Raw genomic sequence first — 26994 nt, forward strand, 5'->3', positions numbered from 1 at the left:
GAGCGTTTACCGGCAAAATGACCGGGGGTCCTCGGTAGAGTGGCGGATGCTGCCAAGGGCCAACAGCTTGGGCCGGTTGGGGGCGCGGCGGTGAGCTTTGTCTAGGGCGCCGCATGGGTTTCGGCCGCTATTGCCTGGTTAGCAGCTGAAATGTGACGAGCTTTTACTTTTCGCTGCGGCGCTGCGTTACCTGCAGTGAACATTTCGCGTCTAACTGCAGAGTGAACTGGGGATCACAGTCGTTAATATCCCGTTATGCATATCAGCACAGGGTGTCCCGTTCCTTACATTGTTATTTCAGGACACATGAACACATTACCTGCGTCCAGAATGCTTCTGGATTAAAGGAATGCCTGTTTTTTTCGATGACAGATAAATAAAATAAACAAAATGTTAATACAACTTGTAGGCTACAAAGAATGTTCCATAAAACAATGAACAAAAGAGTTATGTACTGCCCGTTGCTAAACCAGTGCCAGTTCGTACACAAAAGCGTTTATTCCGCTGCGCCTTCAGCTTATGTCACGGTTACTGTAACCGTTTCCGCCTACTAAGGCGATCCTGAGTGTCAATACTAAGGTATCATTCCAAAAGTCGGCATTAAACAAACATTCAGCTACTAGCTTGTTCACTAAAAAATCAGCCAAGAACATCTGTGAATTTTTACAGATTTATGACTTTTTTATCACTATTAATGAGTTGAACACAAGTTCTTTATTGTCATTGTTTATACTTATTTTTAAGCTTAAATCATAAGTCAATATAAATTCTTTACATTGTATACTTTATTACAGCACTTTATACTATTTTATTAGATGTTGCTACATTACAAATCATTGGTAACAGGAATACCATTTATGTTATTATAGTATTAATAATTTCTTATAATCTTTAATTGTGATGCAGACATGATCACACTGATACTGGGTCAAAGCTGCCTGTTTACAATTAAAGAAGAATCACTATAGTAAGTAACATTTATGAACTTAAATGACAGGAGCCTCTTCTTTCTCTGTTACTGTATTAATGAGATATGGACAGTCATTTGCCTGCAGTAAATGTAACGACAGCACTGTCTCTCCGTCCACCATCCGCAGCTACTTGCCCTGTCTGGCCCGCTTCTTCCCACCTCCCCAGCCGCCACTCAGCTGAACGGGGTTGTCCCGAAATGAGATGCGCTCCTTTATGGATGGGGCAGAGGTAGCTCCGGCAGACAACAGCGCCGCCCTTCCTGCCAGGTGGGTAAAGCACATGCATCAGACACAGGAGGCTCAACCCAGCGCTAAGATCTTAGTCCCACGGCTCAGCTCACATTCGGCCGCGGGGCCAAATGCAAACATGGAGAACAAGGCACCTCTTCTCCAGAGCTTGATGTGTTCCACGTGTGAATCTCATGTCCAGCCTCAGACAGACAGAGGGGTGGGACAGGGTGAGAGCTGGAAAAATCAGCGGACAGATGGACAGGAGACAGGTGAAGATCAGGACCTGTGACATCTCAGTCACGTCCCGCGGGTCTGTAAGGCGGCTGAAGCCTGCATTACTCTGCCTGGCTGATTGTGTTCTGCTCTTCTCAACTCACTTCCTTATTGTCCATCGTCATAGCGATGGAATCCGATATTTGCAAGACTTCCATGATGTTTGGGATTATGGCGGAAAACTGGCCCTAATCATCGGACCTTCACTTCGCAGCTATAAGCCCACAAGCGAGGAATTGGCAGCATCTTCATGCCAGGAAGGTCCCTCAGGGTCACATGCGAATCCTTTCACAGAGCTATTTCAGCGCTTCTGCTACTTATTAAACGATGTCTTGTTTACTTAAGCCTCATGTCTAAGGCAGTGTCTCCCACCCATCTCACTCATACGCACACACACATATGCACACGCATATGCACACGCATACATACACGTGAACTGTCAGCCAGAGCTACGACTGCAATTACACGCCATGTTTTACGGCAATGTGACGTCATTGAGAAATGCATGGACACACGCAGAGTCTCAGCCATCGGACACTTGAAAGCCATCCACTCACAAGCAAAGATTCTCTCTTTATTCCCAGGCCTGACATTTCCGATTAGGGTTGAAGCGTTGGCTGCTGTATAAAATGTGTCATTGACTTTTCACCTCATTTACACATGCACGCACACGCACGCACAGACCTGTATGCGTATCTTTGTGGGGACCATCCATTCATTTCTATGGGAAAAACCCTATTTGCACCAATGAGAACTTTAACCAAAAGTAACCATAAATAAAATACAAGACTTTTAGCACTTTTAGTTTTTTGATTACAGTCACAGATTTTTATAAAATTGAGTTTCCCCTTGTGGGGACAGAAAAAATGGTCCCTACAACGTCAACAGGTTTTTATCACATTGTGGGGACATTTGGCCCCCACAATGTAACGTATACCTGGACCACAAACACACACACACACAACATCTATAAAGCCATCAGCCACTTTAGATCCACCAGGGTTTTGCCTCACTGGTCACACTCGGACTATTTCACATAAAATCAGATTTCACTTCAGTCGTCATTGAGATCCAATCTGTCTGCCTGAGGATGAGCGGCTCTCCGCCATACCGAATGAGCAGTCCCCCCCGCTATCCCAACAGACGTTTCTGTGAGCGGCTGCCCTCCCTGGCTCTCTGTAGCATCTTTGTCACTGCGGCTGCTCAGCAAGCCCTTTGACAGGCTTAGCTCTTCTCCAGCCTGAAGGGCTTTGGCACTTCCCGCTAAAACCGACCCTCCTCCGGCTGCCCCCCGCACGCTAAAGCCGACCCTCCTCCGGCTGCCCCCCACCTGACCTAACCCCGCCTGACCAGCCCAGGGTATGGAATGTATTACCGCTACGCTACAAACACCCTAAATACTCAATCAACCATAATAAACAATAAAACATACCACTCAATAAAATATCGAGACTTCTCCCAGCAAAAGATATAAAAGTACAAGGAATTATTTATGAATCTACAAGGTAACTGCTGTTCATAATTCTGTTCTAAACCTCATTTGCTTGTAGGATACATTATTGAATTCAGGTCTTGATTATGTGCATCCAAACTATGCCAAATATTTATTATAGTCAATGACTCAAACAAAGAGAAATGCGTGAAGTCCTGAATTCTTCCCCGCACTATCCCCAAGAGGAGAGAAAGATAAAGTGACTGTATATCACACAACAGCAACAGAAACATGCATACCCAGAATAATACAATAAACCCGATATAGTTTTCATTTCCAGTTTATCCGGCTCCATCAAAACGAAATGCAGAAAAATGAAAAGGCAGAAGGGAAGCCCCAGAAGATGCTCTGAAAGTTCATCATCTGGGTCGGTCTGATGTACCTCCTCACTTAAATAGCTGAGATTCTTCACTGGGCAAATGGCAGAAAAAGACCCCCCCCCCCCCAGCTGCGGTACTGGGCTCTGAGCCGGCCTGTGGACTCACTCGCGTGCCCCAGCAAGGGTCTCCCCGCTGGATTGTGTTCTTTGCGACGTGGAGACAAAGCAGTGCCACTGGATCCAGACAGACTCTCTTGATCTGGGCCGTCCCTAGATCCAGAACCCGCCTCGGCACAGTGGGGGAGAGCAGACACATGCATGAAATGAAACACGCCATTTCCCCGCTAGACAAACAAACACCGACCAGCAAGAACATGAGTTCAGGCCAGAAGAGTTAAAAAAAACTGGGAATAATGTCCTGAACGACGTGCCCTAGACTTTATGGGCATCATAATGTGAAGGCTGTATGTAGCTTCGCTCTCACGCAGACGGAAAACAAATTTTGACATTTTCATTAAGTAAAAGATTACTGTTCAGATAGTTCATTCATAAATGTTATTAACTTATTCATTTAACGTAACTAAAATAAATCATTTACTGTCTTACATACTATATCTCGGTAAGACACAGCTTTTAATCATTTACAATAGTTGTACACGCGTGTGATATATTTATGCCTCAGAGTGGACCTGAATGTGTTACAGTGGGATGTGTGTAAACAACAAGACAGTACATAAGGACTCTGTTACCATGAGCTGGACCCTGCCACCGTTCAGGACGTCGAGGTTGATCTCCGGCAGGAAATGCTCACTGAAAGGCATTAGCGCATCATCATAAGCATAACCTTAACCATAAGCATCATCATAAACCTGCTCCTCTCTTAACGGTCGTCATGTACAGTCAGGGGGCGCCACGGACTTGGCCAAACACAGCAGCCCAGAGATGTTCATGGGCTCTGAAACTGGCAGTTTAAAGTGGCCAGCAAGAAATTCTCAAACATTTATTCAATGCATCAGAGCCCTACATGCATCTCTCATAGAGCAGTAATCACACCTCTCTGTGGACACCGGCTGTCCTCGGTGAGACAGAGCCGGCTGTGCCGACCCTCCGATCAGCACGTAACCCTCACCTCTCTGCGGACACTGGACGTTCATGCCAAGGGATGGATCCAACGTGATGGCAGTGCCAGGCCTGAATGCTGCTCTCATCTGTATTGAGGAGAAGATTCATTATTAACATTAAAACCCAGGCAACAATTAACATCGAACTATGACTTAATTTAGGGTTCTTTCTCCAACAATATCACCTTCATTCTGATAGAAAATTAAATATTATCAATATTAGTAAAAATACCACAATGAAACAGCAGTGAAATATTAATGGAAACACAATCTCATTAAAGAGGAGCTGATATGATCACATAATCTCATTGTCAGCACCTCTGTTCCTTTTTCCATGAACTTTACAGACAAATCCTTTCAGCTGGCAGATCTGCTGGCTTCAGATGCATCGTCCCTCCACAGCCCCCCCCCCCCCAACATCATGTCAATATAGAGTCATCTACTTCACTGACGTCGATGCTTGCACCCAGGAGTATAGAGAATGGATAGCCTGGCACATTTGGGCGTCCCAATGCTTGACAGGGGTGCTTGAAAATGTAAAATGGGGCAGCGGGCCGAAGTTGACATTTTGTCAAGAGGCCCAGAATTTCTAGCTACGCCCGTGCTTGTGTTTACGTATCAATCATTTTTATTGGACATTATTTTTATTACTGAACACCAACACCTTATCAAGTAGGTTCTCTGTGACTGGCCATATACCATTGCTTTTTTAGTTAAGGGATGTATTTTTACTCTCCATGTTCAGGTGATTGGGAGGTCAGCGTGATCATACTGTTCGGTATGGTGGACAGCTGTGTGTGGGGACGTCCAATCAGGAGCAGGTGGATGTCCAATCAGTCTAAACATGAACATCCAATGAGGAAAAGCAGACTCCTGAATCTGACCACCTCGCTTCAGCGTGCCCCCGACTGGTCAGACACAAATCGCCACCCCCCCGGATGGCCCCCCAGAGAGACCCGGAGTCATGCCTGTTAGGCAGCGGCCTTTCTGGGGATTATCCAATCTTGGGTCACTATCGAGGCAGCTGGAGACTTGTAGCACTGCAGTAGAATGAAGCCTTTCAGGGGGACACTGAGGGACTTCCAGTGAGGGACTGCAGAGGGGCTCAGGACATGAGCGAGTGCTGAAGAGGTGCACACTGCACTGTGTGGACACACCAGGGACACACGCAGCCCCATTCAAATCATAAAGAAATAATAAGGGGCAGTTTTCAGCATCTGGCTCGATCCTCACTACACTTACTGCACTTTGGGATTCTGCATTCATGAGAAGTTCTCCAGAAAGTTCTCTGAATTAAAACAGGCCCATTATGAACATCGGTGCACAACCGGCACAGAGCACTCAGTAAAACACTTTCCCCGACACGCAGAGGAAGTTGACCTTATTGTTTTAAATATAGCCTCAGGTATTTCCCTCGTGAGATCAACTGGCAGACTTAAAGGAAAAGGTCAGCTTTTATCGGGGGGGGTCCACCCCCGCTCTCTGTGCTCTGGGTCAGGACCTCACCTCTTAAAAGGGAACCTAGCCGTGGTCACTGAGCGGTCAGCGTGCCCTGGATGCGACAGGCTGGGACTGCGACTGAAGCTGTTCACAGCCAAACGGTGTGTGACGTTTACGGGTGGCAGTGACACTCCACTGATAAACAGCACAGCATGTTCCAATTGCATCCCTAAAACAATTGCAGTCCCACATAAAAATATTTATTATACCATTTCTTGTTGTTTTTCTCTCCCTTTAAAAACAATAATGAAAACAGCTGTTTTTAGGGATATGACAAGCTTAAAAATGGCTCAAAATTAAAACTAAAAACAAAGAAAATGAGCTAAGCTAAGCACACCACTCAAAATGAGCTAAGCTAAACCCACTGCACGACCAACCCTTTTGCTAACATATGACATTTCTTCCAGCTACACATCCGTATTTCCGCTGCGTGTTACAAGCCTGATTTAAGCATGACGAGGGGGCCGGTGATCGTGTTTCGCTGCTCGCGATGCGGAGGAGGCGGTCACATCGCTAACCTGCAGGCTCCTCTAACAGCTAACAAAACATTACCGCTAAGAGCTACGCCATCTCACTGGGCCGTGCACTGGCTCCCAGCATTGCTTCCTGTCATGTCACATGACAGGATACGGCTCGCGTCATAACGTCATTACAGGGCTGACAAAGAGCAGCTCACAGCACTGGTCACAGTTTCATGGCCTCCTGGCTGCAGCTTTGTGGCACTGGGTTGTCCTTGGGCTGAAGATAAAACTGCTCTTTTCCCTCTCACCCTTTCACCTTTCCCTTTCAGTTCACCCTTTCATCTCACTCTTCCAACTCACCCATCCAGTTCACCCTTCCATCGCACCCTTCTACCTTATCATTCCACTTCACCCTTCCAGTTCACCTTTCCATCTCACCTTTCCACTTCACCATTCCATCTCACCCTTCCACCTCACCTTTCCAGTTCACCCTTCCATTTTGTCTTTCCAGTTCACCATTCCACCTCATCCCTTCCACCTTGCCCTTCCAGCTCGCTCCTCCACCTCTTTCTCCTGCAGCTGTCTGAAAGCCCAGGCCCTGGCCCCAGTTGGCCAGCCACAGCACTCTGACCCGTGGAAGGCACCCTCTCAGATCCCAATGCCCTAGGCCACAGCACTCCTCCGGCACGGGTTGCGTTTCAGGCACCAAGTCAAAGCTCTTCTGGAGATGATTAGTCCAAAGCCATGACAGATTTTTTCTGAGATATCCAACTCGCCGTGTTTATTTTATCCTGGACCTTTTGTGGATGTACTGGACATGAGTAACCTACTTGAAATGGCTATCAGTTTACATGTGGGGACTGGTAAGGAGCCTGTAAGTGTTCATGAAAGGAGAAGTGATTTCCTTTTGCTGATCTCTGTTGTTATCTAGGGTCTACAGCGGTCAATGAGCAAGACGCTCTGCACCCCAACTCTATGCTGCCCTTGCCACTCATCCCACAAACATTCATATAGAAACAGCCTGAAAGCTCTCAGCGATCCCTCAGAACCATCTCCATGTGACCTCACCTGACTTCAGACACGGAGTGGTCCGCGTAGCATGCCATAGTAACATAATCGCCCTGTTTGTCCCCTGTCACTACACATCAACAGTTGCAGATTTTCAAAGATGTGTTCAAAGGTATCCTACATAAAAAAAATCAATCATCTAACATCTAACATGCTGGCATCTAGATCACGGTCAGATCTCATGTAGATATTTTTTTACTTATCATTGTTAAATCAGAAATGTGGTGCCCACATCTAAAAAGTGCAGAACATTTGACAATGAATATCCTCATCTACTGAAGGAACGGAGACGGACGGGAGGCAGGTATCATATCACCATGGTAACCACCTCCATAACCTGATAAACGAGAGCTAATGGTGAGGCGTACCTTTATGGTGTTCTGTTTCGGGGATACTTCTCTTCTGTGCTTTTAGGGGGGCCGCTCTGTTTTTGCTGCTTCTGAATAGTGCCAGACGCACAGCTGGATCTGACCACTGGGAAGACCTCGGTGCTCTGCCTACTCCATGCAGGCAGGACACAGATGATAATCCGTTGATATCTGACTCTGGGACCATCACCAGAGTATTATCAGCTTGTCAGTTCCAATGCTGATACAACTTTAAAATAACATTTGGGAACAAACACGTCCGGCTCCGAGAGTAAAAACCATTGTGCTCGGAGGTTGTCCTACACGAGTGCAAATCACTTCATGTTTCTGAAATGCTGCTTGCGGCTGTACAGATGTAATTACTGGCTACACGTTACGTTACTGATCCTTTTAAACAAACTTTTAAAGAAATGAAGCTGCCTGAGTCACAGATGCATTGAAATTTTCTGGTGCTCCAGTGGATTATTGAAGCTGAAAAGTTCAAACGTCAAACTTCAGAGTGGCAAATAAAAATAGCTAATTCATGCAACTGCACTCAGGCTCAGAAATACCTTTTGGCAAGATGAAGCGACTGCTCAGCATCATAGCTGGTTATGCTTAATCAAACAGGAAAGCTTCCTTACTGACGCAGAATAAGTATTTAAAAATATCACCATAAAATAAACTGCACAGCCAGACTGGGAATATTTGCATATAAAGGCGGCCACCATGAATGGACGTTGGTGACCATGGGCACACAGCACAGGACAGTCACCCTGTTTTACTTACCCCTCAATTTTCTTTGCTGTTCCTTGGGGCCCATTTTCTGTGCCCTTTTTAGCATCAGATGTGCGGTATACTGGTCTGTAATTCCCCTGGGGAAATGGTGAGGCCACATAGCAAAGAGGGTGTCTGATAAGTCTGTTAGACACCCTGAAACCAGCACAGAGGTGATGTCCTCCATTCTGTGTGACTGAATAAAGGGGGGGGGGGGCAGTGCAGACACTAGCAGTACATTCTGGTTCATTACATCACTGTAGTACCGAAAGGAAAAGCTCACCATTCCTCTAATATTTGCTCAGATTTTTCTGAAAAAGCACAATCCCCACATGCCACTGGAGTTTCATTCCTCCTACAAAAAAATACACACACACACACACACACACACACACACGCACACAGACACGCACACAGACACGCACGCGCACACACACACACACACACACACACAAACAACATATAAATATAATAGAAGCCACAGTTACAGAAAACAAAACTAAGATGTTTAAAATTTACTTTCCTAAAAGCAATTTAACTAATTGTCATGTGCCCGTAACCTCTAGGATAGGCTCCAGACTCCCTGCGACCAAGACAAGCTATTACAAATGATGGATAGATTGATGGATGGATGGAATTTTACAAATTTTTAATTGTGCACAGGCCCAGTATACTGACTCACCATGTTAGGTACCCAACTCACTGACTCACTATGTTAGGTACCCCGCCCACTGACTCAGCCGTGTTAGATACCCTGCTCACTGACTCACCATGTTAGATACCCTGCCCACTGACTCAGCCGTGTTAGATAACCTGTTCACTGACTCACCATGTTAGGTACCCTGCCCACTGACTCAGCCGTGTTAGATAACCTGCTCACTGACTCACCATGTTAAGTACCCTGCCCACTGACTCACTGCGTTAGGTACCCTGCCCACTGACTCACCATGTTAGATACCCTGTTCACTGACTCACCATGTTAGATACCCTGTTCACTGACTCACCATGTTAGATACCCTGTTCACTGACTCACCATGATAGATACCCTGCTCACTGACTCACCATGTTTGATACCCTGTTCACTGACTCACGTTAGATACCCTGCTCACTGACTCACCATGTTAGATACCCTGCCCACTGACTCAGCCGTGTTAGATACCCTGCTCACTGACTCACCATGTTAGATACCCTGTTCACTGACTCACCATGTTAGGTACCCTGCTCACTGACTCACCATGTTAGATACCCTGCTCACTGACTCAGCCGTGTTAGATACCCTGTTCACTAACTCACCATGTTAGATACCCTGTTCACTGACTCACCATGTTAGATACCCTGCTCCCTGACTCACCATGTTAGATACCCTGCTCACTAACTCACCATGTTAAATACCCTGCCCACTGACTCAGCCGTGTTAGATACCCTGTTCACTGACTCACCATATTAGATACCCTGTTCACTGACTCATCATGTTAGATACCCTGTTCACTGACTCACCATATTAGATACCCTGTTCACTGACTCATCATGTTAGATACCCTGTTCACTGACTCACCATATTAGATACCCTGTTCACTGACTCATCATGTTAGATACCTTGTTCACTGACTCACCATGTTAGATACCCTGCTCCCTGACTCACCATGTTAGATACCCTGCTCACTAACTCACCATGTTAAATACCCTGCCCACTGACTCAGCCGTGTTAGATACCCTGTTCACTGACTCACCATATTAGATACCCTGTTCACTGACTCACCATATTAGATACCCTGTTCACTGACTCACCATATTAGATACCCTGTTCACTGACTCATCATGTTAGATACCCTGTTCACTGACTCACCATATTAGATACCCTGTTCACTGACTCATCATGTTAGATACCTTGTTCACTGACTCACCATATTAGATACCCTGTTCACTGACTCACCATATTAGATACCCTGTTCACTGACTCATCATGTTAGATACCCTGCTCACTGACTCACCATGTTCGGTATCATCCCCACTGACTCCACATCATGTCAGACATGCCCAGCATTCTGTCACTGTGTAAACATTGTGTTAACCCCCGACTACCTGGCCATGTTCCTCCGAGGGGGGTCCAGCTCTGCGTTGTCTTCGCTACTCTGCCACGCACCTCTGGGCCTTGGTAGCGATGCAGGGCAGTGACCTCCAGGTGGCTGCGGTGTCCAGTCAAAAGGAGGATGCATGTTTCTCACTATGCAAAATGCACTATTTCCATACTGTACAGGACATGGCACACGCCACCCAAAGCAAGCAAGCTCTGCGCATGAAGATGCACTTAGAGCACTAGGATTAACATCACCACTCATTGTAATTCAGCAGGGTGCAAGTGCTGTAAAACGCTGTAAATATGTCACAGGCAGAGGCGGGTCTTTGCAGTGACAGGCTCCCGTTCCAGCTTCCTATCGCTCTATTTGTGTTCGTTAATGGTTTTATTTCCCCGGAGTGGCCTGCACTCCCAGCTGCAGCGTGTCAGAGCACCACTGCCGTGATGTAGAGCTCGGCGTGCTGTCCAATGCTGCAGAAAAAGCCACTTGAAAAATGGCATCTGGTGCTGGGGAGGAAATCTGAGGCTCCTTAAAGTAATCGTGTTTCTCAGGGTAATAAATTGCAGCATTAATCGTGGTAACGCCATATATCCTCCAGGAAGAGAGAGCGGGATGTTTCCAGGCTGTTACCTTTGGCCGTAGCGGCTGCTCGGCGAGGGAAATCGTGGGGAGAGAGGAGCTTCTGAGATCCGGGGTGATCCAGGCCTCATCCAGTGCTGCCTGATCAGAGAGGGGAACCGTGGGGGGTGGGGAGCCTCCGGGATCCGGGGTGACCCAGGCCTCATCCAGTGCTGCCTGATCAGAGAGGGGGACCGTGGGGGGTGGGGAGCCTCCGGGATCCGGGGTGACCCAGGCCTCATCCAGTGCTGCCTGATCAGAGACACACCGACGGGTCGCATATCGTAAGTTAGGAAGCTTCAAACACCTTGGCACTTTTTTGCCGATGCTACACAACGCAAGCAGATTTTACAGAGGGGCAGCAGAGCACCGTGTTCTGGGTTTGCAAGAGTGCACCTTCACTAAGAACCTGAAACACTTAGGACAAAATGGCTAATAGCCTTTAAAGCACTCGCTGCATAATATTAGCTTGCGAAATATATGTAAAACAGAATACCATAGAAGGTTCCATATGCTGTACTGTGCACTAACTGTCCACATCTCCATATTATATATATATTACATTTTTGTTATATCTAGAGCAAAATACTCTATAATGCTTGATTTAATTTCCAAGAATACAAAGAACACCACCAACAATGATATTCACTGAATGTGAATAGATATATTTTTTGTAGTTTTAAAGAGTTGAACAAAAAAAATGTACAGTATAGGAAAACAAGGAAAGGACTTGACAGATGACAGCTGAACGGTGAGACACCCATACTGATACGGCGCGCTGTCGTCTGCGTTCTTAAAACTGACACAAGCAGCACTACAGCTAATCAGCTAATCAGCTGGAGGAATTTCACATGATGGGACCTTGCAGAAAGACTTTAAGTCCCGCCCACCTCGTCAAATGCAAATTCATCCACGTCCACCTCATCAAAGTCGTCCTCCCCCTCGCTAATCTGAGCAGAGGCTAAAGCCACGGCCAGCTTCTGCCGTAAAGAATATCCCCGCCAAACAGCCTGAAGGGAAAACAAAGGGGTACAGATCAAAAGCAAATGTAAATATTGCATGTTATCCCATTAGGAAGATAAAACACTCTAAACGCTGTCTAATTGTCAAGCAATCTGTTATTTGAACTTTCTGTGACATTTGCTGCTCTGAAATGCTTCTAAATCTTAAAATTCCCCATGGAAAAACTTCACAAGTATGAAAACTGGAATCCTGAAGCTCCCACTACAGCAAACCTTCGTAATCAGATGAATCATTTAACAAAGCCTTGAGGAGTCATTAAACATGGAACAAGGGGAGAAAACGATATTTCAGGAGAAGTTAAAGTGTCAGCCGGTGTTTTCAGAATGGCTTCTAGAGTGGGGGGGGGGGGGGGGGGCTGCAGCTTTACCACCAGACTGGGCTCGGGGGCCAGTAAACAGAGGGACTGTACCCTGTGTGTTTGTGTCGGAGTCATGTGTGTGTTTGGTCTTCACTGCTTAATGTAGGGCAGTGTGTCAAACTCGTGTCAAACCCAGCCCCACCAAGGTGTAATGTGGCCCGTCAAACCCAGCGCCTCTGAGCTTTAACACTGTGCATTAAACCCGGCCCCTCCAATGTTCAATGCGGTGTGTCAAACCCAGCGCCTCCGAGGTATAACACGGTGTGTCAAACCCAGCGCCTCTGCAGTGTAACGCGGTGTGTCAAACCCAGCGCCTCTAAGCTGTAATGCAGTGTGTCAAACCCAGCGCCTCTGCAGTGTAATGCAGTGTGGCAAACCCAGCACCTCTGAGATGTAAAGGTGTGCGTCAAACCCAGCACTTCCAACGTTTAAAGCGATGTGTGAAATTGCCTCCCCAGCACCTCTGAGGTTTAACGCAGTGTTTCAAATGTCCTCCCCAGTACCTACAAGGTTTAATGCTGTCTGCCTCGACCATGCCTGAGGGGACTGATGCAGTGTACCTTACCTGAATAAGAGTGGCTGCCCATTCCCCATCCATACGCACTCCACTGCGTACTAAGCTGTGTTCTCCAGTGTCCCTGGTTCCATTCAAGTTATCATGGCTGTATTTATGCCACTGATGCTGAATGACTGTCATCCCTACACTATAAAAAACAGAAATGAGAACTTTTCATTACAGCTGATTTTAATTAATCAAGATACGTATCCATCCATATATGTATCACAGTGTGTTATAATAAACACAAACAGAAACCAGTCTGCTGGTGATAGGGTTAATATAGCCAACAAACAGTGCTGCCAGATGGGCAGCAGGGGGCAGTATGGGACAGGTGTGTTGTCCAGGTGAGGATACCTGTCCCTTTCTTCGGAGGGCCTCTGGGAGTCATATGGAGGAAGTGTGCAGCTTTCTGGGTCTTTGTCCACCAAGGTGGGACCAGGCAGCTTCGGAGGCCTGAGCTGGAGCACAGTTTTCTGTTCTTGGGAAAAGGCTTGTAGTTCCTGGGCACCTTCCTGCTGAATCCGCAGGTCGCTGTGTGCTTCTGCTTCACGGCCGTCAGTGAAGCTCATGTCACCACGTTCATGGGCGTTTCGATATCCAACGGCCAGATGAAGAAGATTCTCACTGAGCTGGCTGCAGATGTGCACAGAGACACAGAGTGTAATGTACAGCCATGAACTCACCACGGCAACCGCTTAAATCGAAGTTATTTTTTATTTTCACATGTATCAAAACAATAAGTCTGTGTCAAGTAAATTTAGTCTAAAACGTGAAAATTGTTTCAATTACACTAAAGTGTGATTAATTCAACCAGGGTTTGAAAAAATCTGCATTATATTTTTGAATGTTAATTTATTAATTTCTTTCTGTTGCTTGTACTATTAATTGAACTGAAGCAGTCATACATATTATTGATAGATATTATTGAAGATGTTGGTTAAACACCCTTTGGTGTCTTGTCTCTGTAACATCTGTCAGCATCTCAAAAGCTGATCCAACAACCGTATTCGGGGGGCTGGGAATGCAATTGCCGCCATTCATGGTATCACCACAAACGCATACACACAGGTTTGTAATTCTAACTTTGTGGGAACTCTCCATTCATCCCTATGGGGAAAACTCCAAACATGACAACCTTAACCCCAACCCAGCCCTAAACTTAACCATAAGTAACTAAACAAAAAATGAGACTCTTGGCATTTTCAGTTTTTTTGATCACATTTGGTCCCCACAATGTAATGTATACTTGGACCACACACACACACACACACACACACACACACACACACACGTTTAGCTCCAGGCCGGCGCAGCGGCCCTTTTCACTGTGGGGATCAGCAAAGCCGACTGAATGGCACATTATTCCAATAGCCACGTCTGGCTGCGTTCCTGTGCCCGCTGACCCCTGCGGCCGCCTCCACCGCATGGTGGGTCAGACAAGTTGCCCCAGGTACCGTCTGCTGGAGCATCTGCCTTTACAAAGAGCCTCCTGTGTAGCTGGTGGGTCAGGATGTCATCCCAGAGAGAGAGCGTGAGAGAGAGGGAGGGATAGAGAGAGGTAGGGAGAGCGAGAGTGAACGAGAGTCACACCGCACTTCCTGTTCCTGTTCCTGTTCCTGTTCCATCCCTATATACCTGCTTATCTGCATGTGCAGCGATGGCACGGCCCTTAAAGCAATCTATGTCTACAGAAAAAATGAGAAATTAATTCTTTTAAAAAATATTTAGAATAACTTTAATAATGTTTAATCAATTTCGAACACACAAGGTATAGTTCGATTTTAGCTCGAGACTAAAATGTGAAAATTCTGTAAATTAGTGATTTAGAGAATGAGGTCACTTATATATGAAAAAAATGACAACAGCAGTTGTTTGAGAGGGCAGCTACGCGGTCCGCAGACCGCCCTGGCATGTCGAGCTTCCAGATCTGCCCGCAGCAGGCCTGGGTGGGTTCTTCATCTCCACAGGGCCGTCTGACACTAGGTCAGGTCAGAAGTTTAGAGAGAGCACTGACTATTTTGTCCTGCCGCAAAAAAGCACCATTGTCCACAACGCAGGGAGGAGATCTGACATCTTAATCCCGCAGCCATGAACAAGCTCGGTTTGCTCTGGGGGGGTCTCTTACTTTCATCTTTCGCTGTATTAAATCCACAGGGTCACTAAAATCAGCTGAACACATCACCAGGATGCCCTCTGAGGTTTTAAAAGGTAGTTAAAGTGTTACAGTCATTTCAGTCTGCAGTATCTCTGATGCCAATGAAGAATGTATCGATGAGGTGAAGCGGCGTTTCGAAGATGCGACCATGTTTGCCTCCCTAACAGCAGCAGCCGCACAAAGGCATTTGCTTCCCGCAGAATAGTGACCTTTCCTTTAGGGATGATCTGCAGATCCATCACTTACAACTTCTCCTGCTGCACTCTCTCCATCTGCTCAGCCTGCGAATCTGCAGGCTATCTTGTCTGCCCTGCACTCTCTCTAGCCACCCAGACTGGGCTTCACAGAGGGCCGTGAATCTGCAGGCCTGAAACACTCACTGGTGCCCCCTGTCCAGCCTGCCTTGCTCTCTCTCCAGCTGCTCAGCTTGGAACTGGCAGAGCGCAGTGAAGCTGCCAGGCACCACTTCGCATTTTCCATCCATTGCTGAGGCCGGGGATGTGCTGATCTGCTCGCCATCGATCTCCCTCAAGCCAGGTAGCGTCTCCAGCAAGGCGGATCTGCAGGGGACACCAAGTGGGTGCAGGGTTCACACTGGGGTTCAAGCCACGTCACACTCGGGGGGGGGGGGGGGTCTACATATCAAAAAATGGTTCACAGGCTCTCAACATTTTTACATGAATAGGACAAAGAGGCCATAGATGTGCAGGTGATTCAATATTCTAATCACATAAATGTGTTTCCGTATCACTTTCTGACAATATCAATGAGCCATCTTCAATTTCAAACAAGCAAGCATATTTGCAACTTCAATCTCCAAGTTAACCTGCAAGCTAATTTCAATCTTGCCTGGAAACATCCTAACAGAATGCCAACTCCACATGACCTAGTCACATGACCAGAGCTGGCACATTTTTGAGTGTTCAGAAATTCATGACCTGCTAGTCAATTCGAGCATTCAGATGTATCTGTAATGAATATGACCGCAATCAGATCCATCACTTGTCCCGGGAAGATCAACCACAGCCCAAGTGTCTACAGAGCTATAGAGCAGAACTGTTTACCTTAACCAGATGAAACTAGTTAAGAACATGTATAAACTGTATACCAAGTTTGACATCTAGGGGCCAAAAAAGTCAACAAAATTCCTCTTAGAGAAGAACAAAAGAGCGTTTGAGTCCAGTGTTCTCATGAAGCAAGTACGTGATGACATGTTGAACATGATCAGGCTTCCCTGGTTTCACCTCTCAACCTGAACAGCGGCTGCAAGCCAAACATTATTTCTCTCAGGACCTTACAACTGAACAGCTAAATGATTAAGATGGAGCCAATGGCAGCAGCAAAAGCAAAAGTTGGACAGACCGTCTACATGGAACTAATGTGGCAATAATGCAACGGAAACAGCTGGGACACAATGCTCGTTATGTCAATCTTAATATTGTGATGTTAATTATTACAGCTTATTTCATTCATATACTATTTCATCTAAGACACATCATGCTTGAAAAGAGAAAATAACTGTTTAGTCATAATCAGTTGTTTTGTACAGGTTAAAATTGATCCGTTGCATTCCATTTTTTTTGTAATGCATGTTCATTTTAGGAACATACCGTAAAATACCATAACAGACAGCAGCCTTTTACATTGAGTCATGATACGTTTCTTTTGAAAACGTAAGCAAAAATCTCCAGTCACCACTGTTTTGCTAACAGAGAGACAAATCGTTCTGCAGACAAAATGCTCATCTTATTTTAATGGGATTCAGAGTGATCAAGTTTCAGTTTTAAATTTTTTTTAATTCTGTAAACAGCAATGGGACACATGTTTGTGATCAAACGTGTGTCAGTCACCAGAATCAGACATACACCTAGTGTGAGTAGCTCCTGGTAAAACAAAGATCAGGTTAGGGTTACCCTAGTGTAAGTAAACCCTGGATAAACAAAGATCAAGTTAGGGTTACCCCTAGTGTGAGTATACCCTGATTAAACAGAGATCAAGATTTGGGTTACATTAGTGTAAGTAGCCCCTGGTGAAACAGAGCCCGGGTTAGGGTTACCCTAGTGTAAGTAGACCCTGATTAAACAAAGACCAGTGGCCTGTACTGTGAAGCGGGGTTACTGGCTTATCGGGGTAACTTGTCGGATTTAAGGTACCACAGTTTAAATGGACTTCATATTTGTTCACTTACATTTTGCCCAGACTACCTTAAATCCAACAAATTACCCCGATAAGCCAGTAACCCCACTTCGTAGTACAGACCACAGGTTAGGGTTACCCCTCGTGTGAGTAGACCCTGATTAAACAGAGATCAGGGCGTTCAACGAAGCAGGATTTCTTGCTTAGCCAGATAACTTGTCGAATTTAAGGTACTTTGGGCTAAATGGACTTTATCTTCATTTACTTACATTTAGCACATGCTACCTTAAATCTGACAAGTTATCCGGCTAAGCGAGAAATCCTGCTTTGTGGAACACCCCCCAGGTTTAGCTTACCCTAATGTAAGTAGCCCCTGGTTAAACAGGTATCGGGATAAACATGTTGTCCTCTTACTTATAGCCATATGCATACTGCACTTATTTAATATGCATCACTTATACCGCTCAGGGCAGCAGAGATACGGGGAGCTGAATACTGAAACCCTGGAGAGCCCTCATCGTGCGAAGATGAAAGCATGTGCACACGGCGAAGCTCTCCCCTGCTTGCCAGCCGCCCGCGGCCCCTTCACAGGCGCATCCTCCGTATCTCATTCAGGAAAAACTTCCTTCCAAATGCTATTTTGTAAAGAGCTCTATTAATCATCCCGAGCAAGATGCATTCCTGTCCGTGAGCCGATGCTCCGCGGATATAACTCTCTGTGATATTCCTTAGCTCTTTGGGTTTGCTGCTGTTGTCACTGGCAGCTGATGAAAGCGCAGGACTGAAATAGGGGCGCTGACCCCGTTGCTGGTGTAGGGAGTGAGGGCCAGTTCAGCAGAGTCCTGGGACGGCCTCTACGAGGACAACAGAGCCATCGTCGCCGAAAGCTAAGGGCGACGCTCACTGCCGCGTGTTTATGCAGTGAGAGAACAGGAATCCTTAAGGACAAGTATATAGACAGAAATACAGGCCAGGAGACCCACACCAAGGAGAGCAGCTTTGCTGAAGGTGGATGGATGGATGGATGGATGGATGGATAGATGGATGGATGGGTGTTGCAGCAAAATACTGATCCTACAGAGTACATTAATGAATATGTCTATTCCTAACACGCAGGCCTAACGCCAGTTTGAATTAAATACTACAATTCATAATAGTAAGATGAAGAATTTGAAGTCCTGTTTGGAACATAATCACCTTCAGCATATTATTTATCCAGCTAAGTATACATTTTGCATTTCTAAAGAAAGAGTGGAGGTTTCAGAGAATACTAGAAAGGCACCATAGCCGGTGAATACCGATGGTGAATGAATGAGTTCACCTCTGGATCTGCAGCAGGAGCATAACGCGGACACATCCGGAAGCCGGTGCAGGAAGCCCCGTATTAGAGTGGAATGTGTACTCTGCCCTCCATACCCTTCCAACCCCACCCCCTATACAGCCTGCTCCATATTACCACCCATTCAGGTCAACAATTACTTTCTTTGCTATTCTGTCTTGGCAATTTCTGACCAAAATCCTTTAGACACAGAGCTACCCTACAATAATAGAGGTTGCAGAACAGGCTAAAGTGCAGAATTAAATAAAATCTAATATGCATTTCATAAAATTTCTTAAAATCTCGTATTTTATGGCTGTTCTGTTAATCATTTGCATGCCGTACCTCCAGTCGACTTCCTGTTGAAAAGGGTTTTTGAACACATGAATGTCCTGGAGACGCGGACACCCCCGAAGGCCGAGTCGGACGTTTGCCAGGTCTGAAACAGAGGATTACCTGCCAGTCACTGGGCAGCTTACAGCACACACTTAACGCTTGCTTATTGGCTTACCGCTAACAAAACTGTCATATAAAACAACCCTTCATTTTAACTAGAACTGTGCTCTACTAATGCACAGGGGGTTAACCTGATGAATAGTTACCTGTAGCTGGTTGTCCCTGACTAACTGACAAGCACAGTTATCTGCAGGTGGTTATTGATGAATAACTGACGAGCACAGTTACCTGTAGCTGGTTATTCCCGAATAGCTGACGAATTACCTGACAGGCAGTTGTAGCTGATGTCCAGACTCAACAAGGACAGGAAATCAGACAGGGCTGGCAGCTGGGTGATGCTGGGGATCATAGGAATGAGTCAGGAAGCAGCAGCATGCCAACAGCCCCCGTGATGACCAGCCCCCCTCCCCACCCCCAATGGATGCACCTGTTCCGAGAGGCGGAGATGCGACGGAGCAGCGGCAGCCAGCAGGCCGACACACTGTCCAAAGACGACAGACTGTTATCGTCCAGGTGCAGCTCCCTGATCAGCACGTGGTCAGACAGGCGGGGAGGCTTCCCAGGAGACAGGAGGAGTCGCTCAGATATAAGCATCATGCTTATGCATAAAGATCTCCTTCCCTGTGGACGCCCTCTGCTGGCGGCTCACCTCTGATATGTTATTTCCCTGCAGCCGGAGTGTCCCCAGCAGGACACAGCCATCGATGCCATCAAGGCTGCTAAGGTGGTTGTGAGCACAGTCGAGATACAGGAGGGTAGAGACACCCCTCAGGCCCCGGGTGCTGATCAGCTGGTTATGGTCGATCAGTAATCTCTGAAGGTTTGTTAAAGTCTCTAGACCACCTTAAATGTTAAGTAATACAGGAACAAGTGTCACTCCTACAAGTCCTCAAATTTAAAACACCCATAACAGAATTACCCGCCAAAGCACTGCATGTCCTCTGACAACAACATATCAATACTGCCCCCAAGTGGTCATACCATGTATCACAGTGTTGGAATAGTTTCAAACAAGTACTCACTGATGCGGGAGATACTGTTGTACGATAACTCCAGCACGGCGAGGTTGCTGGCACCTTCCAGCCCATGGATCGATGTCAACTGATTCCGATTCAAGAGAAGGACTCGGAGGTTCACCAAATCCTGGCAGTTTATAAACCTGATGGAATTTTCCTTTCAGGAAAATTACAAACCATTTACCAAATTGCTACTTAAGAAAAGCAAACGTAAAAATCAAACAAGAAGTAGCATTTGAGGAACATGTGCAACATTTACCTGTACATCAATGTATCCGAGGTCCTGACACCTGCTGATTCCCTCTAAAGCTATCAGACCACACCTTCTGAGTGTCAGTGCCTGCAGTTTTACGCACTCAGATAATGTGGACAAGCTACAGCCAGGTAAATCTTCAAGGGTCACTGTAGTCACCTACAGTAAGCAGACATTGGAAAGCCAACGAGTTCATTAACTTGTCCAGTTAAATAAAATCCTGCCATGTATGTGCCATGCACCATCAACTCTGCTGGGTGCTATTCCTCCATATAAGGGCAGCAATCAAACTGGTATAAAGTTTATATAATCTAAGGCAGTGTTTCATTACCCAGTCCTTGGGGTCCCCAGATGGTCCATGTCTTTGTTACCTCCCAGATATGCGTAGTTCACATTTTTGCTCCCTGGGAGGAAGCAAAAACGTGGACTGTCGGGGGGTCCCCAAGGACCAGATTGGGAAACACTGACCTAATGTACCTGTTTCAGAGAGCTGCATGTACCAGCCCAAAGAAGAACATCCAAAGCAATGGGTGGGAGCTCATTTGGTGGACGTCTTGCCACCACCTTCTTCTCCCTCTGATGTCCCGTAAGTCCCCGTGAGGTGACTTTGGACCAGGGGGTGCAGGCATGCATCCACCTCACCCGCTTTCGCTCTATACTGTCTGGCAGACGCACATTGTCCTTGGAGAGCAGCTCATCAGGTGCAGGGTGATGAAGGCTCTTGTCCACAGGACCCCCACGAAGACCCTGAGTCTCAGATGGATTCATCGCAGCTCCATATGTGTGCAGACATGTCATCTCTGGGCCTTTGTTTACTGAATTCTCAGGGGAGATGCACGGGTCCACAGAGCAGACACAGGAGAACAGACTGGCCCTTTGCATGGAGAGACTGTCAAGTTGTTCTTCATCACACTGAGGATGCAATAATCTGTCCTGCTGATTATCTGGAAGCTTCCAGGTTCCTGTCTTGTTCCCTGAAATTAAATGATAATTTTGAGAGAGTGCTTTTTGTCACTGTGGGGTTTATGATTTTGTGTTTTGCATATATGCAATGATTTGTATGGAATCGAATTACCTGATGGGGCTGAATTTTCTCTGTGTCTTCCATTGATGCTGCATGCTGGATCCTGTGAAGTTCTTTTTACTGTCTCTTGTTTTGTGTAATTCTCCTGGAATCTATTGATTATCTCTCTACGCCGCACATTCTCCTCCTCCATCCTGGGGTTCCTCTCCAGTTGATTCTGTTTCTGGACTTCCTCATACTTCTTGTTTTTTGATTCTTCCAGTTTGGGAGTCTGTGGCTCCAAAAAATCTACAACCATGAACCTGTCTTTTGTCCTTGTCTCCTTCTCCTTTCCAATTTGCTTTTCCTCCATTGTACTATAGATCTGCTCTTCCCTCTTCATGTTATCCTTCCATTCTTCATTTCTTTTCCCTTCTTCCTGCCATAACTTCTGTTCCCCTACATGTAGCTTTTCTTCCTGGTTTTCATCCACTTCCTCTTCCCTCCTTCTCGTTCTTCTCCCCTCTTCCTCTGTCTGCTTCCTGATATCCTCCTTCTCCCTGCACTCATCTTTCTCTCTTGTTCTTCTCTCCTCTTCCTCTGTCTGATTCCTGATCTCCTCCTTCCCCTCCCTGCTCTCATCTTTTTCTCTTTCTCTTCTCCTGTCTTCCTCTATTTGCTTCCCATCATTTTCCTCCCTCTCTATGCACTTGTCTTTCTCTCTCATTCTTCTCCCCTCTTCCTCTGTCTGCTTCCTCATCTTCCCCTCCCCCTCTCTACACTCATCTTTCTCTCTTGCTCTTCTCCCCTCTTCCTCTGTCTGCTTCCTCATCTTCCCCTCCCCCTCTCTGCACTCATCTTTCTCTCTTGCTCTTCTCCCATCTTCCTCTGTCTGCTTCCTCATCTTCCCCTCCCCCTCTCTGCACTCATCTTTCTCTCTTGCTCTTCTCCCCTCGTCCTCTGTCTGCTTCCTCATCTTCCCCTCCACCTCTCTGCACTCATCTTTCTCTCTCGTTCTTCTCCCCTCGTCCTCTGTCTGCTTCCTCATCTTCCCCTCCACCTCTCTGCACTCATCTTTCTCTCTCGTTCTTCTCCCCTCGTCCTCTGTCTGCTTCCTCATCTTCCCCTCCCCCTCTCTGCACTCATCTTTCTCTCTTGCTCTTCTCCCATCTTCCTCTGTCTGCTTCCTCATCTTCCCCTCCCCCTCTCTGCACTCATCTTTCTCTCTTGCTCTTCTCCCATCTTCCTCTGTCTGCTTCCTCATCTTCCCCTCCCCCTCTCTGCACTCATCTTTCTCTCTTGCTCTTCTCCCATCTTCCTCTGTCTGCTTCCTCATCTTCCCTTCCCCCTCTCTGCACTCATCTTTCTCTCTCATTCTTCTCCCCTTTTCCTCTGTCTGCTTTTTGATATTCCCTTCCCCCTCTCTGCACTCATCTTTCTCTCTCGTTCTTCTCCCATCTTCCTCTGTCTGCTTCCTCATCTTCCCTTCCCCCTCTCTGCACTCATCTTTCTCTCTTGCTCTTCTCCCATCTTCCTCTGTCTGCTTCCTGATGATTTCCTCCTTCTTCCCACACTCGTCTTTCTCTCTCATTCTTCTCCCCTCTTCCTCTGTATGCTTCCTGATCTTCCCTTCCCCCGCCCTGCACTCATCATTCTCTCTCATTCTTCTCCCCTCTTCTTCTGTCTGAATTCTGATCTTCTTCTCCCTCTTCCTGCACTGATCTTTCTCTCTCACTCTTCTCTCCTCTTCCTCTGTCTGCTTCACAATGATTTCTTCCCTCTTCCCACACTCATCTTTCTCTCTTGTTTTTTTCCCCTCTTCCTCTGTTTCCTTCCTGATCTCCTCCTCGCTCTCCCTGCACTCGTCTATCTCTCTCGTTCTTCTCCCCTCTTCCTCTGTCTGCTTCCTTATCTTCTCTTCCCTCTCCCAAAACTTGTCTTTATCTCCGAGCTTTCTCTTTTCATCCTCTTTGATTTTCTGTTCCTCTTTGTGTTGCCTTACTATCTCCTCTTTTCCCCAGTGCTTCTTCATTCTCTCCTTCCTCCTTTGGCTGAGTACCGCTGCTGTCCGCTTAGACACTAAGAATGCTCTAACACTTGCTTGAATTTTCACTGCTGCACTGTTGCGCAGTTCCTCAGCTCTCCTGCGTTCCTTGGTTTGGGCTGCCTCAATAGTCTGTCTCTCCTCCTCCAGCTGTTTTTGTAGCTCTGCAATTACTGCCTAGAAAGGTTGCAGAAGTTATTATGTTAACTGCAGTGGTGGGCAGGGTTCCAATAATCCGCTAACTGCTACTTAGCGAAGCTTACGTTTTTGTTAGCTAACTTTGAAAACTATTACCAGACCAATTAGCTTCAGCTAAATTTACTTCTGCTAAATATAAATCGCTAACATCTTTTCACAGGTAAAGTGAATAAAGAATAAAAAAAATTGTAAACCCTAAAATCAAACATTTTTGTTCCTGTCTATTGCGAGCAAGCCTGCAACAGTATATGTGGCATGCTGTTGACTGACTACATGTAAATACAAGATGTGATTTGTTGATAACATGTCAAATTTAAGGTAGTCAGAGCTAAATGTAAGTGAACAAAGATAGAGTCCACTTAAACTGGGGTACCCTGAACTAAGCAGAGAACAGGGGCCTGTCTCACAAAGCTGGATTTCTTGCTTGGTCGGATAACTCAGACTTAAGGTATCCTAGTTTAAATGGACTTTATCTCTGTTTACTTACATTTAGCTCAGACTGCTTTAAATCCGACAAATTATCCACCTAAGCAAGAAATCCTGCTTCATTATACAGTCCCCCGGTTGTATATTCTGGGTTCTGATTGACAGAGCAATAGACCAATAAAGAGCTGAGACCCTCCTTCCTAGTTCCGGCCCCATGTTTGTAGTCCCCAATCGGCTTTACTGAAGGCAAAATGCCAGCATGGGCCAGTTGCAAAAAAGGGCTTATCTCACAAACGGAATATCACAGAAAGAAAAATTCAATACAGGTTTATTCCAGAGACTCTGCAGTATCCAATCATACTCAATACAGTAAATCCTAAATATTCCCTAGTAATCACTCTGACAGATGAGACTTCAGTGTTTTAGCTCACTAGGACAGATTTTTAAGGGTATCAGAGCCAAAAAGCAAATCAAAGCTAAATTCATATAAAAAAGTTAGCAGTTAGCAGGTATAGTTAGCTTCCCCTACATTTTTTAGTGGTTATCAAATTAGCGGATAAGCAGTTATAAAACCTACTGTTTTGGTTAGCTTTGCCTACCACTGGTTAACTGTTATAAGACTGTAGCTAACACTATATATGTCTTCCAAATCCATGCCATACCTCTTGCTTATGTAAATCAAGCAGTAATGTATTTTCTTCCTTTGTTCCAAAGTCTTGAGGCTGCAAACAAATGGCAAGAAATAGATTATCAAGTGGATATGAATTTTAATGTTTTTAAATATTCAGCTGTTTTAAAATATTTGACATCTTACCATAGTTTCCCATTCAATTTCTTTCAATTCCTCTTCAAAAATCCTGTATCGGTGCCGCCTTCTGTCCTCTTCTTCTCTGCGCTCTTTCAAAATATGTTCTTTCATTTTTTTATCCCGTGTAATTATTTTTTCTGTATCTTCTTTCAGTCTCTTTTCCAGATCTTCCAGATCAAAGCTGAACTTTTTCTCTGCTTCTCTGTAAAAGTCATCATCTAGAACGTCTTAAAGAATTAAACAGTAGATTTAGCACCAAATAGGCTACAATGTTATGTCAAATGTCACAACTTCTAATATGAGCATGGTCTCCTAGTGGCTGTGTCTGAGAACAGCATACACATTCCAAACAGAACAGTTGATTTCGTTAGTTATATTCTGCTGTGTCGCTTGTGAAGTGCCTACATGCCTGTCAAGGTTTCTTTGGATGCCGTCACCGGGAGTCTGTTACTACGGACTGTCATTGATTCCTCCGCCTCCATTTCAGAGATGATCTAAATGAAAGCGTGAGCCCCGTTTAGTGGCGCCTTAAACACCGATCATACATAGCGTTACGGCAGCAGTGACGGCTCCGCGTCTTACTCGATTTCTGGGCTGAAGGTGGTCTTCGTGACACCAAGTGCCCGTCTCCTGTAAAACCTCTTCAGGGGCACGGACTCCGCCATAGAAACCGGATTCACCTTCATCTGAAATCGACCAGTGTTATCAGAGCAACTTTTTTGAACAACAGACAGTGAGACACGAGCTAGCTAGTTAGTAGCCAAACACAAAATGCTACTGAAATGTTTTAAATAAAAAAATTAATTTACAAAAATTGTGTTTCTGCTGCTCTGGGTGGGGGTGACGCGTTCAGGAGAATCTTGCCTAGGGCACCAGTACCTCCTGGGCGGCCCTGTATCAGAGTGTAACTCAGTAAACAAACGCTTCTGTTCAAAGTGTTTAAGTACTTACGTTTCCCACTGATGAACGCATTTTCGATGGCATCTATTATCCTGCTGTCCATATGCAGTCGTGAGAGGAAAGTTTCCGGTATAACAGCCTGCGGGAACAGGATGAGAGGAAAGCCACGCACCTCACAGCGCAATGCCAACTTCTCCGAAAATAGGCGAACTTTACCGCATATGGTGAGTTCTCCGCTTCGCCATCCTCCTCGCTAAGGTCGTCCGTATCTTCGGACGAGATGGTGGTCTCCGCGTTGGCCGGGCTCAGCCTGCTCAGTTCTTCGGTGATGACATCTTCGAGGTCGTCCATACTCTGCGGCTCCCGAGTCGAGGAAGCGCTTGTCTGTTTCCATGGAAGCACCTGGCTGCCACCATGGAAACGAAGTCAGCGCCCACGCGCGGTCTGTGGGACGCGGTGAGGTACAAACTGAGCGCATCTTACATTTTCAAACGCGCACCCTGCCGACAACCTGCGCCCTTTAGCAACGTCTGATGTGTGACTGGGATATAAGTTGTTCGAATCTGATCGTATGTGCATTTTGAAAACAGATTTTAAAAAAGCATGAAGGTAAAGGAAAAAATTGAATGTCTGAAGTTCTTTTTTGTAGTCTTCAACAGCATGTTTTTGGTAAGTCTATAGATAATATTCACCACCAAGACTGTAACTGGATTTCTACTACTGTTTCGGATATTTTCTGTATGTTATGTAGCTATACAATGAGAATGACTAAAAATAAAGTTGATAATTAATCAATCAATATTCATATTTAACCTAAGTTTATCACTTGTGTATATGTTAAAGTGATGTGATTTTTTTTCATTGAGATACTTGGACTTGCTTTCTTTGGATGTGGTGTCTGGGTTTTATATGACCAGATCAGCTTCATTGTAATGATCAGTGCTGGTAAGTTCCAATATTTAGATTTAAATGCCATTATAAATTCCTTAAAACACAAGTGCTTATGTACCTATTTTTATTTTTGTAAGCTTCTAATTTTTATTGTGTTTTAAATTTGCCTAGGAAACGCTGTGAAAACTATAGCC

At 45.7% G+C, this 26994-nt stretch overlaps 1 protein-coding gene across 11 annotated transcripts; it reads right to left on the minus strand.

The window, feature by feature from the left end:
• Positions 1-658: 658 nt before the first annotated feature.
• On the minus strand, positions 659-25232 carry lrriq1 (leucine-rich repeats and IQ motif containing 1). Of its 11 annotated transcripts, none has more exons than XM_023795216.2 (23): positions 25016-25232; positions 24864-24923; positions 21606-23754; positions 21008-21504; positions 20537-20689; positions 20284-20434; positions 19911-20104; positions 19689-19816; positions 19526-19599; positions 19151-19244; positions 15732-15911; positions 13551-13829; positions 13203-13341; positions 12147-12266; positions 11269-11433; positions 10643-10746; positions 8844-8915; positions 8573-8658; positions 7805-7981; positions 4416-4494; positions 4036-4096; positions 3453-3556; positions 659-1231 (listed from the first exon to the last, which is right to left on the minus strand). In XM_023795216.2, exons 1-23 carry the CDS (start codon positions 25118-25120, stop codon positions 1042-1044), a joined length of 5361 nt encoding a protein of 1786 aa, XP_023650984.2. In that variant the 5' UTR covers positions 25121-25232; the 3' UTR covers positions 659-1041. The 11 variants fall into 11 exon arrangements, 8 of the variants coding, with proteins under 8 accessions (XP_023650984.2, XP_072565051.1, XP_072565056.1 ...); XM_072708950.1 differs by having other exon boundaries at positions 8844-8912; positions 11269-11508; XM_072708955.1 differs by having other exon boundaries at positions 7805-7933; positions 11269-11508.
• Positions 25233-26994: the final 1762 nt, after the last annotated feature.

This window comes from Paramormyrops kingsleyae, chromosome 1, assembly GCF_048594095.1.
Source record: "Paramormyrops kingsleyae isolate MSU_618 chromosome 1, PKINGS_0.4, whole genome shotgun sequence".
NCBI classification, from domain to species: Eukaryota; Metazoa; Chordata; class Actinopteri; order Osteoglossiformes; family Mormyridae; genus Paramormyrops; species Paramormyrops kingsleyae.

Coding starts and splice junctions, on each gene's coding strand:
- lrriq1 (XM_072708948.1), bottom strand. CDS start 25,120: ATGAAAGAACATATTTTGAAAGAGCGCAGAGAAGAAGAGGACAGAAGG. Junction 23,755..24,863: donor TTGATTTACATAAGCAAGAG/GTATGGCATGGA, acceptor CAACCTTTCTAG/GCAGTAATTGCAGAGCTACA. Junction 20,105..20,283: donor CAACAGTATCTCCCGCATCA/GTGAGTACTTGT, acceptor TTAACATTTAAG/GTGGTCTAGAGACTTTAACA.